The sequence below is a fragment of the Spermophilus citellus genome (genome assembly GCF_964194105.1).
Source record: "Spermophilus citellus genome assembly, chromosome: 2".
NCBI lineage: Eukaryota > Metazoa > Chordata > Mammalia > Rodentia > Sciuridae > Spermophilus > Spermophilus citellus.
Genome location: NC_138183.1, coordinates 239,350,350 through 239,370,126, shown reverse-complemented (window position 1 = coordinate 239,370,126; position 19,777 = coordinate 239,350,350). Strand labels below are relative to the sequence as shown.

At 36.5% G+C, this 19,777-nt stretch overlaps 1 protein-coding gene and 1 pseudogene across 2 annotated transcripts; both read right to left on the bottom strand.

Annotated features, from left to right (window-relative positions):
* Positions 1-315: 315 nt before the first annotated feature.
* On the bottom strand, positions 316-1,239 carry LOC308639242 (olfactory receptor 4C15-like; the record flags this gene model as incomplete). Its single annotated transcript, XM_081277450.1, has 1 exon — positions 316-1,239. The coding sequence occupies one exon, from the start codon at positions 1,237-1,239 to the stop codon at positions 316-318; it is 924 nt and encodes a 307-aa protein (XP_081133576.1).
* Positions 1,240-11,517: 10,278 nt separating this feature from the next.
* LOC308639401 (olfactory receptor 4C15-like) lies at positions 11,518-19,569 on the bottom strand (annotated as a pseudogene). The gene is made up of 2 exons: positions 19,057-19,569; positions 11,518-11,939 (listed from the first exon to the last, which is right to left on the bottom strand). The product of its transcript is annotated as an olfactory receptor 4C15-like (transcript).
* Between the last annotated feature and the right edge of the window lie 208 nt (positions 19,570-19,777).

Below are 19,777 nucleotides of genomic sequence, written 5' to 3'. Positions count from 1 at the left end.
AAATGTTCTAATTTCCAATATTTTCTTCCACAAATCTTTTTCTATTTTACAAAGCATAATATAAATGGAAATCATTTTTATAAATTAAATTCTTTCCAATTTTTAATAAATTTAAGAAAATATAAAATTGAACTATCTTTAATTTTCATATGACAGCTATTTAGTAGGCAACACTTACTCCCCCTCTCAGTATAATATCATCTTAGAATTATGTAATCTCTTTCCATATAAGGAATATGCCAAAAATTGTCTAACTAAATAATAACTTCTTTATACTCTACATCATACTTTTTGTACTGTAATATAATATATTTATCAGAAACCACCAAGTCTCTTCCACAATTTCCTCATGGCACTTTTCATTTCCTTGTTTCTCAGAGTATAAACCAAAGGATTGAGCAAGGGAGTAAAGACAGTGTAAAACATTTCCACTTCTTTATCAAAAGAGAAGGTAGATGGAGGCCGTGCATATATAAAGATGCATGGGACAAAGAACAAAACCACAACAGTAATGTGAGATCCACAGGTGGACAGAGCTTTCCTCCGCCCTTCAGCACTGTGTTTTCTCAGGGAGAACAAGATGACGCCATAGGAGACCAGCAACAAGGAGAAGTTGATGATGCAGATTAACCCACTGTTGGCGATCACCAGAAGGCCTAGGACACGAGTGTCAGTGCAGGCCAGCTCCAGTAATGGGTACAACTCACATATGAAATGATCGATGACATTAGAGCCACAAAAGGGAAGGTTGAAAGTGAGCAGAACCAGTGTGATGGCATGTAAGAAGCCACCTATCCAGGACACCCCCACCAGAATGCCACAGAGCCTCCAGTTCATGATGGCAGAGTAGTGCAGAGGCTTGCAAATAGCCACATAGCGGTCGTAGGCCATGGCTGAGAGGATAATCACCTCTACCCCACCAAATAAGTGTTCAGTAAAAAGTTGAATCATGCATCCTTCAAATGTGATGGTTTTCCTTTCATGAATGGAGTCCACAACCATCTTTGGTGTGATGACAGAAGAGTAGCAGGCATCCAGGAAGGACAAGATTGCCAAGAAGAAGTACATGGGAGAGCCTAGCAGTGCAGGGCTGCAGAGTATGGTCACTACAATCAACATATTGCCTACAACAGTCGCAATGTAGACCAACAAAAACACAACAAATAATATTTTCTGAATAGTAGGATTTTGTGAAAGCCCCATGAAGATAAATTCAGTTATGAAGCTTTGATTTTTCATGATCATATGAAATGGTTAACATAAAACTGATGATGTGGTTCTGCAAGTAGAATAAAAATTGCATCAAACTAGTTTTAATAGTAATAGTCACACCAACAAGCTGTTATTTACTTATGATTTATTTTTATACCAGTAATTAAACCTTGTGGTATAAAAGCACTATGACACACTGCCAGCTCTTTTTTTTAATTTTTTGAGACAAAATCTCACTAAGTGTCTTAGGGTCTTGTTAAGTTGCTAAGACCAGCTTTGAACTTGCAATCCTCTAGCCTTCACCTTCGGAGCCTCTGGGATTACAGGAGTATACCACCTGCAGACTACTTATAAGTATTTTAATATTATTGTGAGTACAGCTTATTGAGTTATTATCACTGAGAACAAAAATGTGACATTTGTTGAATGTAGTTATCAGAGGTCAGAAAAGTGAGGTGGGGATGAACTATAGAATACTTCAAAACGTCCGGCTTTTAATAAGGGGAAATGAAAGCATGCACATATGTTAAAGAAGAAGAATATTTTTTTCAAGTGACATTGAAAATTTATCAGCGATTTCCAGGGCAAATGACTGGGAAACATTCTGAAATTAGAAAAAGACAGTGATTTATTAACCATGACTGCCATAAGCATGAAACATTGGAGAACAGCATGACAATTGTTAGTATAGAAAGTCTTATCTACAAAAATAAATAGAAAAACATGCACTTTAAGAGGTACTAAAAAATGATGACTACTCCTGCTATGTTTCTTTAAAAATCCAAGTTTAATTGGCTATTAAATGAATTAACTCATTCCTTAAAAAAAAAAAAAGGAGAACTCATGGGAAATATTCTAGCTCTAAAATACCCATGAAACATATATAAGTATATTGATATTGTTATTTATTATGTTAACTCCTGAGGGTTATCATGATCCCTGAGTGAATTCAAGGCCAGCTCCAGCTCAGAACTCATTGTCTAGAAGTCAGTCTGTGTTAGGTGGTATTATCTCATTTTACCAATTGGAAACTCAAGCTTAAAGACCTTATGTTCAAGTAAACAACAGATGCTTGATATGGGATGTCACACACAGCACCTCTGTCCTCATGCCCAAACCAAGTCCTTTCCCCCGGATCAACAGGAAATGGATGGGAATTTTTCTTTTCCAGCAAGGACTTCACTGCAGGTTGATCTTTCTAGAATTTCTGTCCACTTGTAAACTTGAAACCTCTAATTCCTTGTTCAGGTTAGAATGAGGCAACTTGGTGAAGGAAATCCAACAAGTGATGAGGAAAGGCCACTCCCCTAAACATGCAAATCAGCAACAACCACCTAGGTAAGGAAGAGAAGAGGTTAACTATCAGCCAAAGTCTAGAGGCTTCATTCATCCTTTGCCAATGCTTACTACAACATGATCCATTCTCATCAGGTATGACTCAAGATAAATATTTCAAATTGATGAGACTATCTCATCAGGCAGAAATGTTCATTTATCTCACCTCCCAGGGTTATCATGAGGTCAAATTTGAAAGTGTGGAAATGTTGCTTATGATAACAGGCCTTTACCAGTTTGTAGTTACTTCTTTACGTACTTCTTACATAAAGAAGCCAGCAGCCTTGCCTGCAGAAAGTTCCTCCACAAATCCTCCAGGTAATTACCTGAATTCTTGACATCAGTCCACAAACACAACTTCAAAGAATGAATGAAAGTGTCCTCACCTGCAAGTCACTGAAATATATCAGTGAAATAGCAAATGTGTGTGTCCATATACTCTTTTCTACATATATATATATATGTAAATAAGTATGTATGTATGTATACATATATATTTCAAAAGATGAAGTATAATGGGTTTTATGCAAGAATAAAAACTCAACTGTGTTTGTGTCTCCCATTTAGAGTAAGCAGAAACAATTAAATTTTTATAATGAACTTTTTTATTGTGTAAATTAATACTTATTTGTTTGCTTTCGTTAATACCATTTTAATTGTGTTCTCAGGTCATTCCTGACCAACATCTGTACTTTCAACTTCATAGCCACTAAAAAGAGAACAATATAAATCAAAGTCTGAATGTACATTGGATCCATTGGAAACCACTTATAACACAATAAAGAATAGCAATGCCTAAACCAGGAGTGTTCATCTTACTCTAGGACCAAAGGAGGAAAGACAGAAAGGAGATGCCTAAGCACATCTGGGCCAGATTGTGTAAACCTTGGTTCAAATCCAGATCCTTCTGTTTGTTCTATGGCACAGATCAAGTTATGTAAAATGCTTAAAATTCTTTCAGGCTCAGGTTGTATTTCTTCTATTTATGAGTTTTCTATTAATAGGTTTCTTATGAAAATCAGAGAAATGCATAAGCATAAAAATATGAGTGTTCATTAGTAGGAACAAATAATATTTTGAAATGCACTGCACTTTTGAATGTCCCTAGTAGCCCCTGATTATGTTATTGTGGACTCAGACCCACCTGTATCCACACCTCCTTCAGACTGCTTCACTGAGAAAGAAAACCAAATGGAGAAAGAAGTTGAAGAAAACAACATAAAATAAACTATGAAAGTCATCTGATAATTATAGACATCTTATCTCTCCACTTCTGTTTTCTGGGTAATCTAAGAGTAATATTTCTGGGTAATCTAAAAGCATAATTGAAATGTTTTTCAAAGTAAACATACCAACAATAGTGGCAAAATTAGTGAAATTTGAATAAAATTTGGTTTTTATTTATAAAAATGTATCTATGTTCATTTCATAAATCGACAAATGCATCCATAATAATGTAAGGTAATAATATTAAGGCAAATTGTCTATTCTGCTGGAATTTTACAGAAAATTTATGAAACTTTTTGGTTTATCTAAAATTACTCCAAATGAAAAGTTAATAGAAAGAATTTATGAATTTCTTCTATCAAATCACTACAATTCCAGCCTCACTGTCTAACAGCAATGTGACATTAAACAAAACCCTGTGCCTCCAACTGCCTCACCACAGTGTCGAATACAGAGAAATTATGAACGTGGGGTTCACAGTAGAAGTCAAAATGAATACAAGAAATACTGACATCACCATTTTTCAGCAGCACAAACATAAACAAAGTGAAGTAAAAAGCTGAATAAATCACAAGAATATCAATTTTAATAAAAATTATTAAAATGTAATCTTTTTGACAACAAATTGGCAAATACTTCCAGCTTCATATATGTGTTTGTATTCTTTCTCTTAATTATCCAAACCCTAAAAATATATAATGAAAGCAAAATGATATGGGCATGTTTTATAATGGAAAATGCTGCAGTAACATAAGAAACAAAAACACAGCTCAAATATTCAATGAGAAACATCTCTGTTTACATCATACCACTGCACTCATATCACATTAAGTATTGAATAAATCCATAATTAATGATGTAAGGAAATAAAAGGTAAAACATTTTGCAACATGTTAAGGAAGAACTAAAAACATTATAATCACTCCCCTCAATTTGCATTGATAGTTTATAAATAGAGTTTTACCATCTGGAAGATTAAAAAAATTATAATGATAGAGTCTTATTTTGCAATAAATGCTTGAGTACTAAAAATGAGAATACTTACAATTGAATATAATTAACAAACACCACACAAGATTCTCCATCAGGGGCTGGGGATGTGGCTCAAGCGGTAGCGCGCTCGCCTGGCATGCGTGCGGCCCGGGTTCGATCCTCAGCACCACATACCAACAAAGATGTTGTGTCCGCCGAGAACTAAGAAATAAATATTAAAAATTCTCTCTCTCTCTCTCTCTCTCTCTCTCTCTCTCCCCTCTCTCTCTTAAAAAAAAAAAAAGACTCTCCATCATAAGAACAGTTCAGAAAGAGGACGTGAGGTTTGAGGACAATTCATTTACAAAGGTGTAAGCAACACACTTCCATAACAAGAAATCTTAAGTTAAATTTATAACGTGGTAAGGTTTACATTAATGGCCCTACCAGAGGTCCAGCATTCCCTGCCCTTTATACATTTATTGATATCAGACTTAAGTTTACATTCCTCTGTAGGTAGAAGTTTACTGTGTCTGCATTTGTCCTAGGAAATTCTGTGATCTTTCCCTTTCTCAGAAACCATATCCTCAAATATGCTGGAGCTGCACCTGAGATTGCTGAGGGCCCCTCACACATAACCTGCATGAATCATGGGCACTCCACATCTCCTGGGTAGTAACTTTAAGAAGTGTGCTTCCCTTTGCAGAACTATGCACACTGTCCACTATTTTCTTTCTATTAATTTTGACAGCAAAATATTTTTACCACGATTCAGGAAGAAATAAAATTTCTTCCTTAACTGTCAATGACATTCAGACCCCCCAAAAAAGATTAGTAGTAAGATCCTCATTAAAGTACTATTTAGTAATTACATACAAAGCAATGAATTTTATATGCACCTACATGTACATATGTGCGCATATCAGTTACATTTGAATACATTGTTCTAAATGTTGTTATTGCAAACTGAGAGAGAAAAATTCTGTTTGAAATTAGCCTCCCTGTTACTTCTTGAAATAAACCACAACTTTTTTTTGGTTCTTTTAGTTATACTTAACAATTTGATTCATTTGAGATAAATACAAAAGCATGAAATATAATTTGCTGTAATTTGGTCCCCAGTACCTTTCCTTCCCCTTCCTTTCTCCCTCCTCCACTCCTTTTCCTCTATTCTACTGATATTTCTGCTATTTACTTCTAGATAATTTTTATTGTATTTTTGATCCAGATAAATAGCCTAAGATTTTATATCTTTTTTCCCCTCAATTTTGCTCTAATGATTTTCTAAATTTTGAAACTTTTATATATCACATACAGATTAAAACACACACAGATATGTGTGTGTGTTTGTGTGTGTGTGTGTGGTGCTAATGTGTGTGTGTGTGTGTGTGTGTGTGTATAAAGGTAACCCAGTTTATATATATATATATATATATATATATATATATATATATATATGTATGTATATATATGAATGATATGCTTCTGGAATTTTAGAAAAATCTTTGTTTCCACTGGTGCCCTTCCAGATAAACCCCTGAGACTTCTTTTCTGTTGTCTCAATGCTTTAGCTTATTTTAAGGTAGAGACAAAGACACAACAGTAAACACTAAAGCAGTTCAGAGCTTAGCCATATAGATTTTTCTGAACAATTCTGAATAAAACACCTAATGCTATTTATGACATCAAATGCACATAGGGACAATTCAGCAGATGAAGTTAAAATCTAGAGGCTGCATTCTGTGGCGTACTCACTCTTTTTTAGGCTTACTGTTTTACCCTATACTTTATAATAGTGTGTTCTTGTAGAAATAGTGAATATTACATTCTTTATCAACAAATCTGTGACTGGTCTTGGGAGACTTAACATTTACCATATTAAAACATTAGTATTCTTTGTACGGCATCTGAAAAGACCACTTTTCATTCTAAACCATCACAATGGTGCAAACAAATAACCTGTGGTCACTTATATGTGGAAGCTAAATGAGTAGATCTCAAAGAAGTAGAGAGTAGAATCATAATTCCAAGTGGCTGGGAAAATTGGGGTGGGAGGAAAAAGGATGCTTAATTGGTGCACTGGCGCTGTTGGATAGAAATCATAACTTCTACTTTAGGATAATTAGGGTTGAAACCAAAATGATTTTATATTTTGCTAAGTCAAATAAATGATAAATATTTGAGTGACAGGCAAAGTCAATTACTTTGATCTGATCAAACTCTTCCCATAAATATGTACAATCCTCATGTGCCTTTAAAAGTAAATACCAAAATATTAATTAAAAGTTATGAAATAATCTACATATTTGAAGAGGTCTTCCATATTCATTGGGTGCTGCACATCTCGTGGTGTGGTCACCTCGAGAAGTGTGCTTCCCTTTACCCAACTATGGACTCAGTGAAATATAAATTCTCCCAACTACTCTCACAAAAAAAAAAAATATGTATTTGATGAGTTTCTAAGTGTTTGGATTTGCCTTGAAAATAAAAATCTGAAAATGGGTCTTATTTCGTTCATTAGAATTAACGTTATTGTGCGCCAAATCTCTCCCACGAGTAAAGATGCATTCTAAGAGCTGCTGCTCATTGGACACACGTTTTGTGTCAACAATGTACTGTCTGTTCCACATGTATTATTTTATTGACTTCCACATCCCTTAAACTTGCAAATATTATAATTCTTTTTCAACATGAAAATTCTGAGGTCATAAAGGTCACTCAGTTATAACAAGGGCACAGTTGTTGAAAGACACCTTCTGTTCACAGAGCTCAGCACCCCTACATGACCCACCATTTTAAGCACTGCATCACAATTTGAAATCATCCATGAAAATTCAAAAAGTTAAACTATAAATCTCACCATGTGTCAGTTCTTTGAGATTTCTAGTAATGGCCTCTTTTGTTCTCTATGGAGAAATTTTTACTCGTGCTCCCAAAAATGTGACGTCTATATCCAATATTTGCTCAACACCTAAGACAGAGAGGAAGAACCTCTCTGACAGTCAAAGTCCCCAGTGATCCTCCAGGGCAGTCTCAAGAACAAAGAAACAAAGAGGAGCAAAAGTTCCAGTTGGATTTCTATCTGGACTATAAAGAGGTTTCCGTCATAGGTCATGCACTTGTAGAATTACTGTTTGATTCCCCTGAGGGAGAAATTATTCTTCAGCATGATGTGCCAAGACACAATTGTGTGTGGGTTTTCAATTGCTCAAGTATTTGCAAAGCTTATGTCCCAAGCAATTAGAGATTTTGTTTTTCTGTTTTCGTGTCTTACTGCTCTTGGGTTTCTAACTGCACAAGCTTTCATTTCCCATGATACCCAGGAATAGAGAAGTGTGTATTGGGCAAAGAATATACTTTCCTTTGCAGAATTCAGACCAAATGCTTGTGTATATAGGAAATGTAAAAACAGAGTTCTGTGATAAACCATCCATCCACCAGTTCATATGGAAAACATATTTATTAAAGAAAAATAGGAGTACTTATTAAAGAAAAATATTTCACATAAAATAAGTGAAGAGGTAAGCATTATTTGAAATGTTACATTTTTATCAGGAATTGATCTTAAAAAAACAATAATTTTAAAAACAAAAACAAATTTAAAGAGGAGATTGAAGGAACTTTTCTCTTTTCATTTGTTTGGAGGATATTATAGCAGACCTAATTAATGTCAAAGAACATAGGATTTAAAATGATGTTTGAGGAAAACTTAGACATAGCTACTAAAGCTCCCTCACAAGGACCCACATAATCAATTTTATATTTTTTCAGTATCTAAATATTGCATCGTGTCTAATTTTATGTCTATTCACACTTCACAAAAAGTGCCAAATTTAAATGATTCATGAGAATGGAAGAGATACTAATGGACTTTCACATTCACAGCGGACTTAATTACTGAATTCCAAAATGTGATATTTGTTGACTGTCCAAGTCCTGCAACCACAAAACTGTAACACTGTAATCAGTAGGAGGAGAGAGTGGTCAGGCAATTTAAAACCTTGCAAACTTCAATTCAGATAATCAGGTTCTCAACTAGATTCTGAAACACACAGATATAACCAGACTGTGAAGTATGTTATCTCAGTGATCAGCATTGAGTCTGAAGCCACACTGCCTCCTATCAAACCACACCCTACCCTATTACCCACCAGGGATCTGATATTCATCCAGTCCCTTGATCTTCCTCAGTAGAACATAAATGATTCTGAAACCAACCTTGAAGGGATAGCTGGATGGCTAGATAACTCATTATATGCAAAGCATGGAGATGATGTGACTGTGATCAGTGTACAATTAGGGTAATTACATTCATTATGATTGTCAGCTCTGGCTTTCCAAAAGGTGGAATTTCATTATTCAAAATATTGATTTAAACTGTTCACTTTCCTATAATACAGACTCTTGTACAATCGCATTAAAACACAGAGTTCCTTTGCTGAGTTACATATGTTATGTCAGTACCAGAGACGGTCCTAGATTTTTTTTTTCACAAAGATAAGAAGATAGGAATGACAGATCAAAATAACTTTAGTAAAGATAAAGAAACAAAATGTCTGAATATCTGAATGAAGAAAATACAGAACAAGATCCTAATTTTAAAAATTATTCAGAAATGAGATTTTGTGAAATCATAAGTCAGATAGTTTTTTACCTATTTCGCCATGTTGCAATGGTTGTCCTTCCCAAACTACTGTCTTACCATGGATCCGGCTCACTCTTATATTGTGGGTATTATCTTTCTTTTGTGGCTCTAAGGAAAAAATTCATTATTTTCCTTTTGGCTCTGACTCCTTCTCCTCTAAACATTTAAATATTTTGTTCACTATTATTTTTAAATACACATATTCTCTTTGAGCCATCTTGAAGACTGAATCCATTTTTATTAGTCAACAAATTTCATGAACATGTACATTTTTCTCTCTCAATTGTATATGGTTTCTTGAATTTATGTTTGCTCTCCCTACATGGTTGGACTGTGGGACTTAGTGTGGCATGTGAGATGTTGTATTAGAGAGTCATTTCATGACATTTGAAATCTCAGGTTCTCATCCTGGATCTCTGACTTCTCTCTACAAAACACTTATCACCCAGTTTAGCCTTCTCTGGGAAGATCGGGTATATTTTAAGTTGAGTCAACTTATATATTTTCCCCACAGTTACTAAATGCAGGGAATAGAAAGATAGATATCTTCAGTGGGTGTCTGGCATCTGACAAGGTGTAGAATCTTCATTTTGGATGATTTCTAAGTCCAATTGTATGTAACATAGGGAGAGAGAGAGAGAGAGAGAGAGAGAGAGAGAGAGAGAGAGAGAGAGAATTCTATTAAATAATTCTGAGTAATGTTTGTTCTTTGGCTTTCATATATATGCATCTATTAAGATAATTGTGTGATTCTTCTGTTTATGTCTAGTGAAGTGGTGAATTACATTTATTGATTTCCATATGTTGAAACAACCTTCTATCTCTGGAATGAACCCTGTTTGAACATGGTATACTATCTTTTTACTATGTTTTTGTATATGGTTTGCCAGAATGTTATTGAGAATTTTGCATCTATGTTCATCAGGGATATTGATCTAAAGTTCTCTTCCCTTGAAGTGTCTTTGTATGGTTTTGGTATAAGGGTGATACTATCTTCATAGAATGAGTTTGGAAGTGTTCCCTCCTTTTTTCTGTTTCATAGAATAACTTGAGGCATATTGGTATAAGTTCTTCATTGATGGTCTGGTAGAACTCAACTAAGAATCTAGAGACTAGAGTGTCTTCCAAAGTAAAATAAATCAGACAGAAAACCCAGGGTTGAGTGTTTTCTTAAATATGCAGAACCTAGTACAAAATAACAGAGAAAAAAATAGAGAAAGAGAAAGGGATAACAGTGAGGGATTCCATTAAAATAGAAGAAAGACCCAGGAATTAGATGAAGGGGACTGAGAGGAAGGGAGAAATGATGATATAAGGGAATAACAGAGGAATTAATCTTACATAATTTTCTAATGTAGATGTATAAATATGCCACAGTGAATCTCACCACCATGTATATCCAAAAGACCCTAATTTGAAAACAAAAATAACTAAAAGTAAATGGCATAAAGATCAGTAGAATGAAAGGAACATGTGGAGGGCAGAGAGGAGAGAAAGGAGCAATACTGGAGAAAGAAATAGAGAAAATTATATTCTGTGCTTTTTTAATTATGTCAAAAAGAATCTTCACATTATACATAAGTAAAACAAACCTATTGAACAAGAGAAAAGAAAAAAGTGACAAGGGGGAAAAAGATTCCCTGTGTTCACTGGGGTCATAGTTCATCAGGAGAGTGCTTGACTAGAGTTCATGGGACCCTGGGTTTATTCAACAGCACTGCAAAAAGTAGTAATAATAATAAACAGTAATAACTTTTAATTTAAAATACACTCTGTTTGTTTCCTGAATATTTAACATTTTTGTCTATCCTCCACATATTTTCTTGGAATTATACAATTAATGGCCAACAATCTAACAGGTAAATTTTCTATCTATTCTTTCATTGATTATTAGAGTCTATATGTGGAAAAAATTGAATTCTCCTTAATTTACCTATTGGGATATTTAATTACCAACTCAGAGTAGATATCTGCTGTGAAAGTAATAATATCTCTGACCCCATGGGGTATTGCCATTTTTATAGAATTGCTTTTTTACTTCATAGATAATAAGCTTCACATAAAGGTTTGGTCTAATACCACATTGATTTCTTTATTTTTTACCCTTTTTGGTAAACTATAATGTTTTATTTTTCATTGGAAACCACCACTAGTCTCTTCCACACTTTGCTCATGGCACTTTTCACTTCCGTATTCCTCAAAGTATAAATCAAAGGATTGAGCAAGGGAGTCGAGATGGTATAAGATATTGTCACCATTTTGTCAAAGGGGAAGGCAGAAGGAGGTCTTGCATATGTACATATGCAGGGGACAAATAACAAAAGTACAACAACAAAGTGAGATCCACAGGTGGACAGAGCTTTCCATTGCACCTCAGCACTGTTTGTTCTCAGGGAGAACAAGATGACGCCATAGGAGACCAGCAACAAGAAGAAGTTGATGATGCAGATTAACCCACTGTTGGCGATCACCAGAAGGCCTTGAACATGAGTGTCAGTGCAGGCAGCTCCAGTAATGGGTACAGGTCACACATGAAATGATCAATGACATTAGGCCCACAAAAATGGTGGCTAGAATGTAATGAGAATCTGCATAATAGAATGCAAGAAGCCCCCTGTCCAGACCACCCCCATCAGAATGACATAGAGCCTCCAGTTAATGATGGAAGATTAGCACAAGGGCTTGCAAATGGCCACATAGCTGTATAGGCCATGGCTGTGAGGATAATCATCTTAGCAAAGAGTGCTCAGCAAATACTTGCTTTATGCATTCTTTATAAGAGATAGATTTCCTCTCATACAGGGAACCCACAATCAACTTTGGTGTGATAACAGAGGAGAAACAGGCCTTCGGGAAGGACAGGACAGCCAAGAAAAAGTACATGGGGGAGCCCAGCAGTGCATGGCTGCAGAGGATGGTCACTACAACCAGCATGTTGCCTACAATAGTTGCATACTCATGACATCTCCCCTGTCTTAATTCATAAATGCAGATAGGGGTTATAATTTCAAGGCACTGGATCCTTGATAAGGACGTCATGATCTACTACTATGATATAAAGACTATTAGTAGAAAACTTCTCATTTCAATAACATACCATGTAGAGTGTTTCAACATGTTTTTAGGATAGGAGCCAATTAATTTACAAAGTATTCAACCAGCTAGAGAAGCAAAGCCCATGAGTGGCTGATAACCAGCAGTTAAGCAGTTCAGAACTTCTTCACAGTTCTCCTGAACTATTCCTAGGCAGCAATCTGATGCTCTGTCTGGCATCCAGTGAACTCAAGGAAAATCAGGAGAACACAGTAAATCAGAATATTGTACTCTGACAATATTCTGACTTGGGTCACCCTTTCTTATGTTTAATGTCCTTCACTGTGGCACTGGTTAGTGTGTAATATAGAATACTAAATGCTATGTTCTCTACCAATAAGTACGAAAGTCAGCCTGCATATGCATTTACCATATTCCAACAATGGTATGCTTTATATAGCATCAACATTCCACTTCATAATCTAAAACATCAGGATGGGGAGAAGAATGTTAGAGGTTAAGTGATAAATGAGCATATATTTCAAAAGAATAAAAAAATGCTCTTTGGAAGAAAGTTCAAAAGTACACACTTGTTCTATTTCTAATTTATTTATTTTAATTTGATATAGAATTCTAAATGCAGGTCTAATTTGAGTAACTAGTACAAATATATAGTTTTGGACAGGCCTAGGCACTGCATTAAACTCGATGTCCTGCCCACAACACCCACAGTTTTAATCACAACAATACAACTTGAAATCCTCCATGCAAAACTGTGAATTATAAAACTCACTTATCAGTTCCTTAAAAATGTTAATGACAGCTGTCTTCTATTCTCCATAAAGTAATGCCTATTCAATGGTGGCCAAACTATGAATGTTGTTTCCAAATCTTCCTTGTACATCTAAGGGAGAGAGAAAAAAAATGCATCCTAAGCACTGGGGATTGGGATTGTTCCCACTGCATCACAAGTGCTGCCTTCAACAAGGTCAAAGGAACAAAGAAAATGAGGAAGGAATAGGTTCCTCCTTGATTTCCAACTGCAATTAAAGAGGATTCTCTGACAGGTCCTGAATCTATAGAATTGCTTCTCAGTTCCCCCCAGAGCTTGGAAATTTTCCAATAACATAATTTGCCAAGACATAATTTTGTGTGGTTTTACACTTGCTCAAGTGTTTATAAACTTATTATATTCCCAATAATTAAATACTTGTTTCCCCTTTTCTTTTAACTTCTCCTGGGTTTCTATTTAAGGATGTGTTCATTTTCCCCATCATGTTAGAATTAGGACAATGTTGACGTGGGGCTGGAAGATAGTGTCTGCTTGCAGAAGTAGATCAAGATCCAGTGCACTTACCAAGCGTAAGAGCTGAGTTCTGCAATAAGGCAGCAGCGGTCCATAGGACAGCACATGGTATTATGAGACTGTGGCAGAAAAAAAGTTCTTATTTTTAAAAATGTATGTATGTTTAGGGAAAGATTTATATTAGTTAGAGTGTCATTTTTCATCTCATAAATTGATTTTAAGATTCTATGACTTTAAAAAACACAATTTTTAGAGATTAATTTTTCTCTGTAAATATACTTGAACAGAAGTTATGAAAGGTCTGTTTAATATAAGGAACTAGAGCACTGAGACTGAAACTGGAGGGGAAAACTGGGACATAAATCCTCAGCCCCCTGAGGAGTGTCCAAAGTCTTCTGATCCACATGGTCAGTTTAGTCACAGCAACAAGCCCATTTCTCCTTTAGTTAGCTTTGTCACTGTGACCAAAGGACCTGAAAAAAAAATAATATAGAAGAAGAAAAGTTTATTTTGGCTCAGGGTTTCCAAGGTTCAGTCCCTGGTTGGTCTACTCCTGAGCACTGGGCCTAAGTTGAAACAGAGCAGCATGGTGCAAGTGTGTGAAAGAGGAATTCAGCTCAGAACATCACAACCAGAAAACAGAAAGAGCCCTACACACCAGGGACAAAGTGACCCCCAAAAGCATTCCCCCAGTGACTTACTTCTTTCAGTGACACACTGCCAGTCTAAAGAAATGACCTACTTAATCCAAATCAGAGGATTAATTTGCTGATTGGGTGAAGACTGTCATAACCCAATCATTTCACCCCTAAACATTCTTGCATTGTCTCACACACGAGCCTGTGGGGGATACTTCATATCTAAATCAGAACATTGAATAAAACTACATTGAATAAAATCCAACTACATTGAATAAAACTACTTAAAAATGATCTCTACACTTCCATTAAACGAAGAAAACAAAAGAAGGACTAATAATGTAGAATAGGTTGAAAAACTAGGCATTAATTCAACTAAAGTTAATATTAAAATATAGAGAAAAAGTAAATAACATAAGAGGAAAGAAAGAAAAAAGAACAGATTATAAGAGAAAGAAATAAAGGAGAGTAGGGAAGAGAATTGAAATAAGTAAAAGAGAGAAGATGGAAAATATTAATTAATGATTTTTTTAAAATATATAAGTCACTTAAATGTGTGAAGAAACAATGAGGGGAAACAAAGCAAAACAACATAAACACTATACAATGAAAACAAAAGCACAAACAACAAAGGCTGAAACATCTCCTTGCCAAGATATTTAAGATGATGAGATCTCTTTGAGGATTTCTGGTCTGGAACCCACCAGGTATCCAGGGTGGCAAATGTCCAAGCTACAATACTATATCTTTTAAATGGGTGTGCGTGTGGAGGTGGTGACCAAGTCAACCAGACCAGCACTGGGCTGGAAAACTATGTGTTTATTTTTTACCACATCTAGACCAGCATCTTGCTTCAAAAATTGGGACACATTCATCCTCCAGAGCCCATTCACAAAGCTCTCAGCCTGCCCAATTCTGGCACAACTGGGGTGATTCTAGCAGCTCAGTGAGCTCAGTAGCTCCCTCCTTTGCATGAGTGGCAGCTCTATGAAACCCGCCCCTCTCTCCCCACCACATAATCATCAGTTCCTAGGGAAAAGCACAATATGTCCAGATGATAGAGGACCTTGGCTTCATGGGTAGCCTAGGTGGGCTTTGATGGCCTTTGCTCTCAGACATTTCAATGTACACATTACTCAGACAGCTTGTGTTTTAGGCACCTTTTATATCACTGTGACCAAAATACTTGACAAGAACAACTTAGAGGAGGAAAAGTTCATTTGGAGCTGAGATTTTCAAAAGTCTCTGTCCTTAGATGGCCAATGACATTGCTCTGGATCCAAGTGAGGCAGCACATCATATGGCAAGGTCCTAGCAGAGAAAGGCCACTCCCCTCATGGCAACAAGGAAGCAGAGAGCTGCAGAGAAGGACCACAGGGAAGATGTCGAGCCTTTCAGGGAACACCCACTGTGACCTAAATCCTCTGGGTCTACCCCACCTGCCTACAGTTACCACCTAGTCATTCAAACTAGGATGGACTGATTGTTTCAACTCTCACAATCCACTCATTTCTCATTGTTGCATTAATAGCAGGAGCTTTGGGTATGGCCATCTCATATTCAAATCATAACACCTTCCTTCAGTGGCATTCAAACAGGACCATACTGTGCCACGAGGTGGATGCTGGCTGTGACATATAGCAGTATTTTCTGTAATCTCCAGGGAAAACGAAGATACAGAGACTTTGTTTCCCAAAGCCACAAGCTCAGGCATGACCCCACAGGATGGCTCCCCACAGCAGCTTTCCATTTGAAGTGCTGAATCTCAGAGCACTTCTCACACATCCACCTGCTATGCAACTCCCGAATCAGTTAAGTTCAAACTTACTTTCTGTTCTGCAAATATTTTTCTATGCCAATATTGTTCTCTGTGTCTCTTTCTCTTTCCATTTTTGTCACTAGGCTCCCCTGCCTGGCTTCAGGTCTGCCAGGACAGGATTGGTGCCAGTGAGACATTTCTCACTCTGTTCTAATAACCAGAATCTCTATCTCACTGTCCAGTACTAAAGCTCACTGCATCCCCTCAGTCACCCACCTGGCTGAGTAGCTCCTCTCCAGTTGTTTCAAGTTTGCATCATGGAGGAGCTGAGAGTGCTACCTTGTTCTACTCTGCCATCTTGACCTCCACCCAAAAGAACAGCATTGGATATGTGTGTTTAAAATATTATACTGAGGATAGCAGAATGGATAGAGAGTGGTGGGAGAAGTCAGAATCAAAAGGAAAAATGTCTTTTTGAGCAACAGCAAGAAAGGAAGAATAGCAGGGGAAGAGATAAGGAAAAACCCACCATCCAAAGATTGGAGAGATCCATGGCAGAAGTAAACTAGAGCTGGGAGGGAGAACTATTGCAAGATTTGTGGTAGAATGGTATTTTTTTATCTAATTTATGATGTAGCAAATAAAATTCCTGAATCAATTAAGTTATAAAACAGCTCTTCAATGACTTATCCCAGATATCCAACTGCACTAGTTCCCACATTTTGTATTGAAATGGCATTTCTGACTAAATTAATTTCATGAGCCAACAGTCACTAACACAACAGTTACATCTAAAGATAAATACATTGAAATGAATGTCAACATGGCTAGGCAAAAATCAATATTGAAATAGAATGAAAAAGAACTAGTATAGCCAGTATTTGGCAAAATTCTGACAAGCAGACTTATAAGAATAAAAAAAAATGGTGGGTAGATGTCTTTTGATATTTGTGTATTTCTTGACTGAATATTATATCTTCTTACCTAAGGATCTGATAAGAGGTTGGGAGTTAAAATGATAAGTGTTTGTACTCAAGTGCATGATGGATCAGATATGAATCTAAAGTGATCACTGCAATCTGTCCTGAATAATGTTTGAAATATTAGATTCATAGTTCCATAAGTTAATTGACCCAGTGTGTCTGTTCCTCATTTCTCAAGCTGGATCCTAGAGGTACATGAAGTTTTTGATGAAGAGAGCTGAGTGAAAGGAAAGGACATGCTATGAGAACAGACAGCTAATGGAGAAGAAAGAGAACAGTGAAGCACAGGTGCACTGGCATGCCTAAGCCTTTGTGACACACCTGGTCAGGTGCAAGCCCCAAACTTTGTCCAGATGGTGTTTTAGACCAAATTTCAATACCATGAGGACTTACCGAAAGAACAATTAAATCTTATCTATATTCTGCCTCGTCTATTCTTAGGAAGACAACTATTATATGCACTCTTCCACTTTGGGCCTGGCCTGAATGATTAAGAAAATGAAAGAAAAATTCAGCAATTTTGCTCACAATACTCAGTGGGAAGAATGAAATGGTTTTTTATTCTAGAAGCCACATGGCAACCTTATATTAAACAACATTAACTATGGGAATGACAAATAAGATGTGTCTAAATTTGAAAGATCTCTTTATTGACAATGGTTCAAGTAGAATTATTATCAATAGGCAGCCCAAACTCACAAAAATTTAAATTTCCAACTAAATTGAGATGTATTATTTTGAAACTTCCTCTTATTTTTTGGTGCCTCAAGTTTATTCCTTCTTTGGGTCAACTTTTCACGTCTGCAGCTGGTCTGCCTTTGCAGGTAATGAGGCATCTCAAGAATTCCCTTTGGTAGTGCTAGAATAGGAGATACTCATGGCTGACTCCCCCGCTGAAATCTGCCTCCTCTTCTCTTGAGCCTGATTGTTACCCAGGAGGACTTCCCAGTAGGCAGCACTGAGCCACACTCAGGCTTTATCTGTCCAGAAATTCATGAGGCTACATCAATTCTGTAGAAATGGTAATGGACCCACCTTCAATGTGGAGTCATGTGATGCAGAACTTCTGCAGCAGATATTCTGTTATTGCTCTTCTCTATGTTCTCCCTGAATTCAGGTTGTTTTTGACTCAGAATCACTGAGGTCACCATCCTAAATAAATCTTTTTTTTTTCATGAAATAGTTTGAGCAAGCTTTGAATCTTCATGTCAAAGACGTGTTTGATTTGCCTACCCAAGTTTCTGGAAAGCATAAAGTTAATGTCTAACATTCTGACAAGTGATTTTTCTCTCCATTCTTTCTTACTATTATTAGTTTCTAGGTAAGCATAAAAATCAACTGCCTTTAATGTACATACTGACTTACCAACTCAGAGTAGATGCCTGCTATAAAAATGAAAACATCATCTTTTGATGGCTCAAATATTTGTTTTTTTTTCTGTAAAAGTGTTTTACATCTTAATAGGTACTGAACATCCCATAAAGTTTGTGTAAGAACATTATACTATTTTTGAGTCTAATATCTTATTTTTCATCAGAAACTAATACCAATCTCTTCCACATTTTCTTTATAGCATTTTTCACTTCCCTATTTCTGAAAGTATAAATTAAAGGATTGAGCAAGGGGGTGAACATGGTATAAAACGTTTCCACCAGTTTGTCAAAGGGAAAGACAGAAGGAGGCCGGGCATTTATAAATATGCATGGGACAAAGAACAAAACCATAACAGCAATGTGAGACCCACAGGTGGACAGAGCTTTCCTCCGCCCCTCAGCACTGTGTTTTCTCAGGGAGAACAAGATGACACCATAGGAAACCAACAATAAGCAGAATATTATAATGCACATAAATCCACTAGTGCCAATCATCAAAAGGCCTAGGATGTGAGTGTCAGTGCAGGCCAGCTTCAGTAATGGGTGCAAGTCACAAATGAAATGATCAATGACATTAGGGCCACAGAAGGGCAGCTGGAAAGTGAACAGAACCACTGTAACGGCATGCAAGAAGCCCCCTGACCAGGCCACCCCCACCAGAATGCCACAGAGCCTCCAGTTCATGATGGAAGAGTAGTGCAAGGGCTTGCAAATGGCCACATAGCGGTCATAGGCCATGGACATGAGGATAATCATCTCTACCCCACCAAAGAAATGTGCTGCAAAAAGTTGAATCATGCATCCATTATAAGAGATGGTTTTCCTCTCATACAGGGAGTCTGCAATCATTTTTGGTGTGATAGCAGAGGAGAAGCAGGCCTCCAGGAAGGACAGAAATGCTAAGAAGAAGTACATGGGGGAGCCCAGCAGTGCAGGGCTACAGAGGATGGTCACTACAATCAGCATGTTTCCTACAATAGTCGCAATGTAGACCAACAAAAATAAAACAAATATTATTTTTTGAATACTAGGATTATGTGAAAGCCCCAGGAGGACAAATTCAGTTATGAAGCTTTGGTTTTGCATGATTTCCAAGAAAAGGACAAAGGTACAACAGTTATCATTGAAGTTTGCAGTTATAATAAAGATTTGCTTCATATCAGTTTATCGTTTTAGAGTCACCAATTTTTTTTTTTCCGTGCACCCAAATACACTATTGTCTTTAAGGCTTCCTTTGTCATTGCAAACACAAATTTAGACATTTATTGAGGATAGGAGCTTTGGATCAGACAGA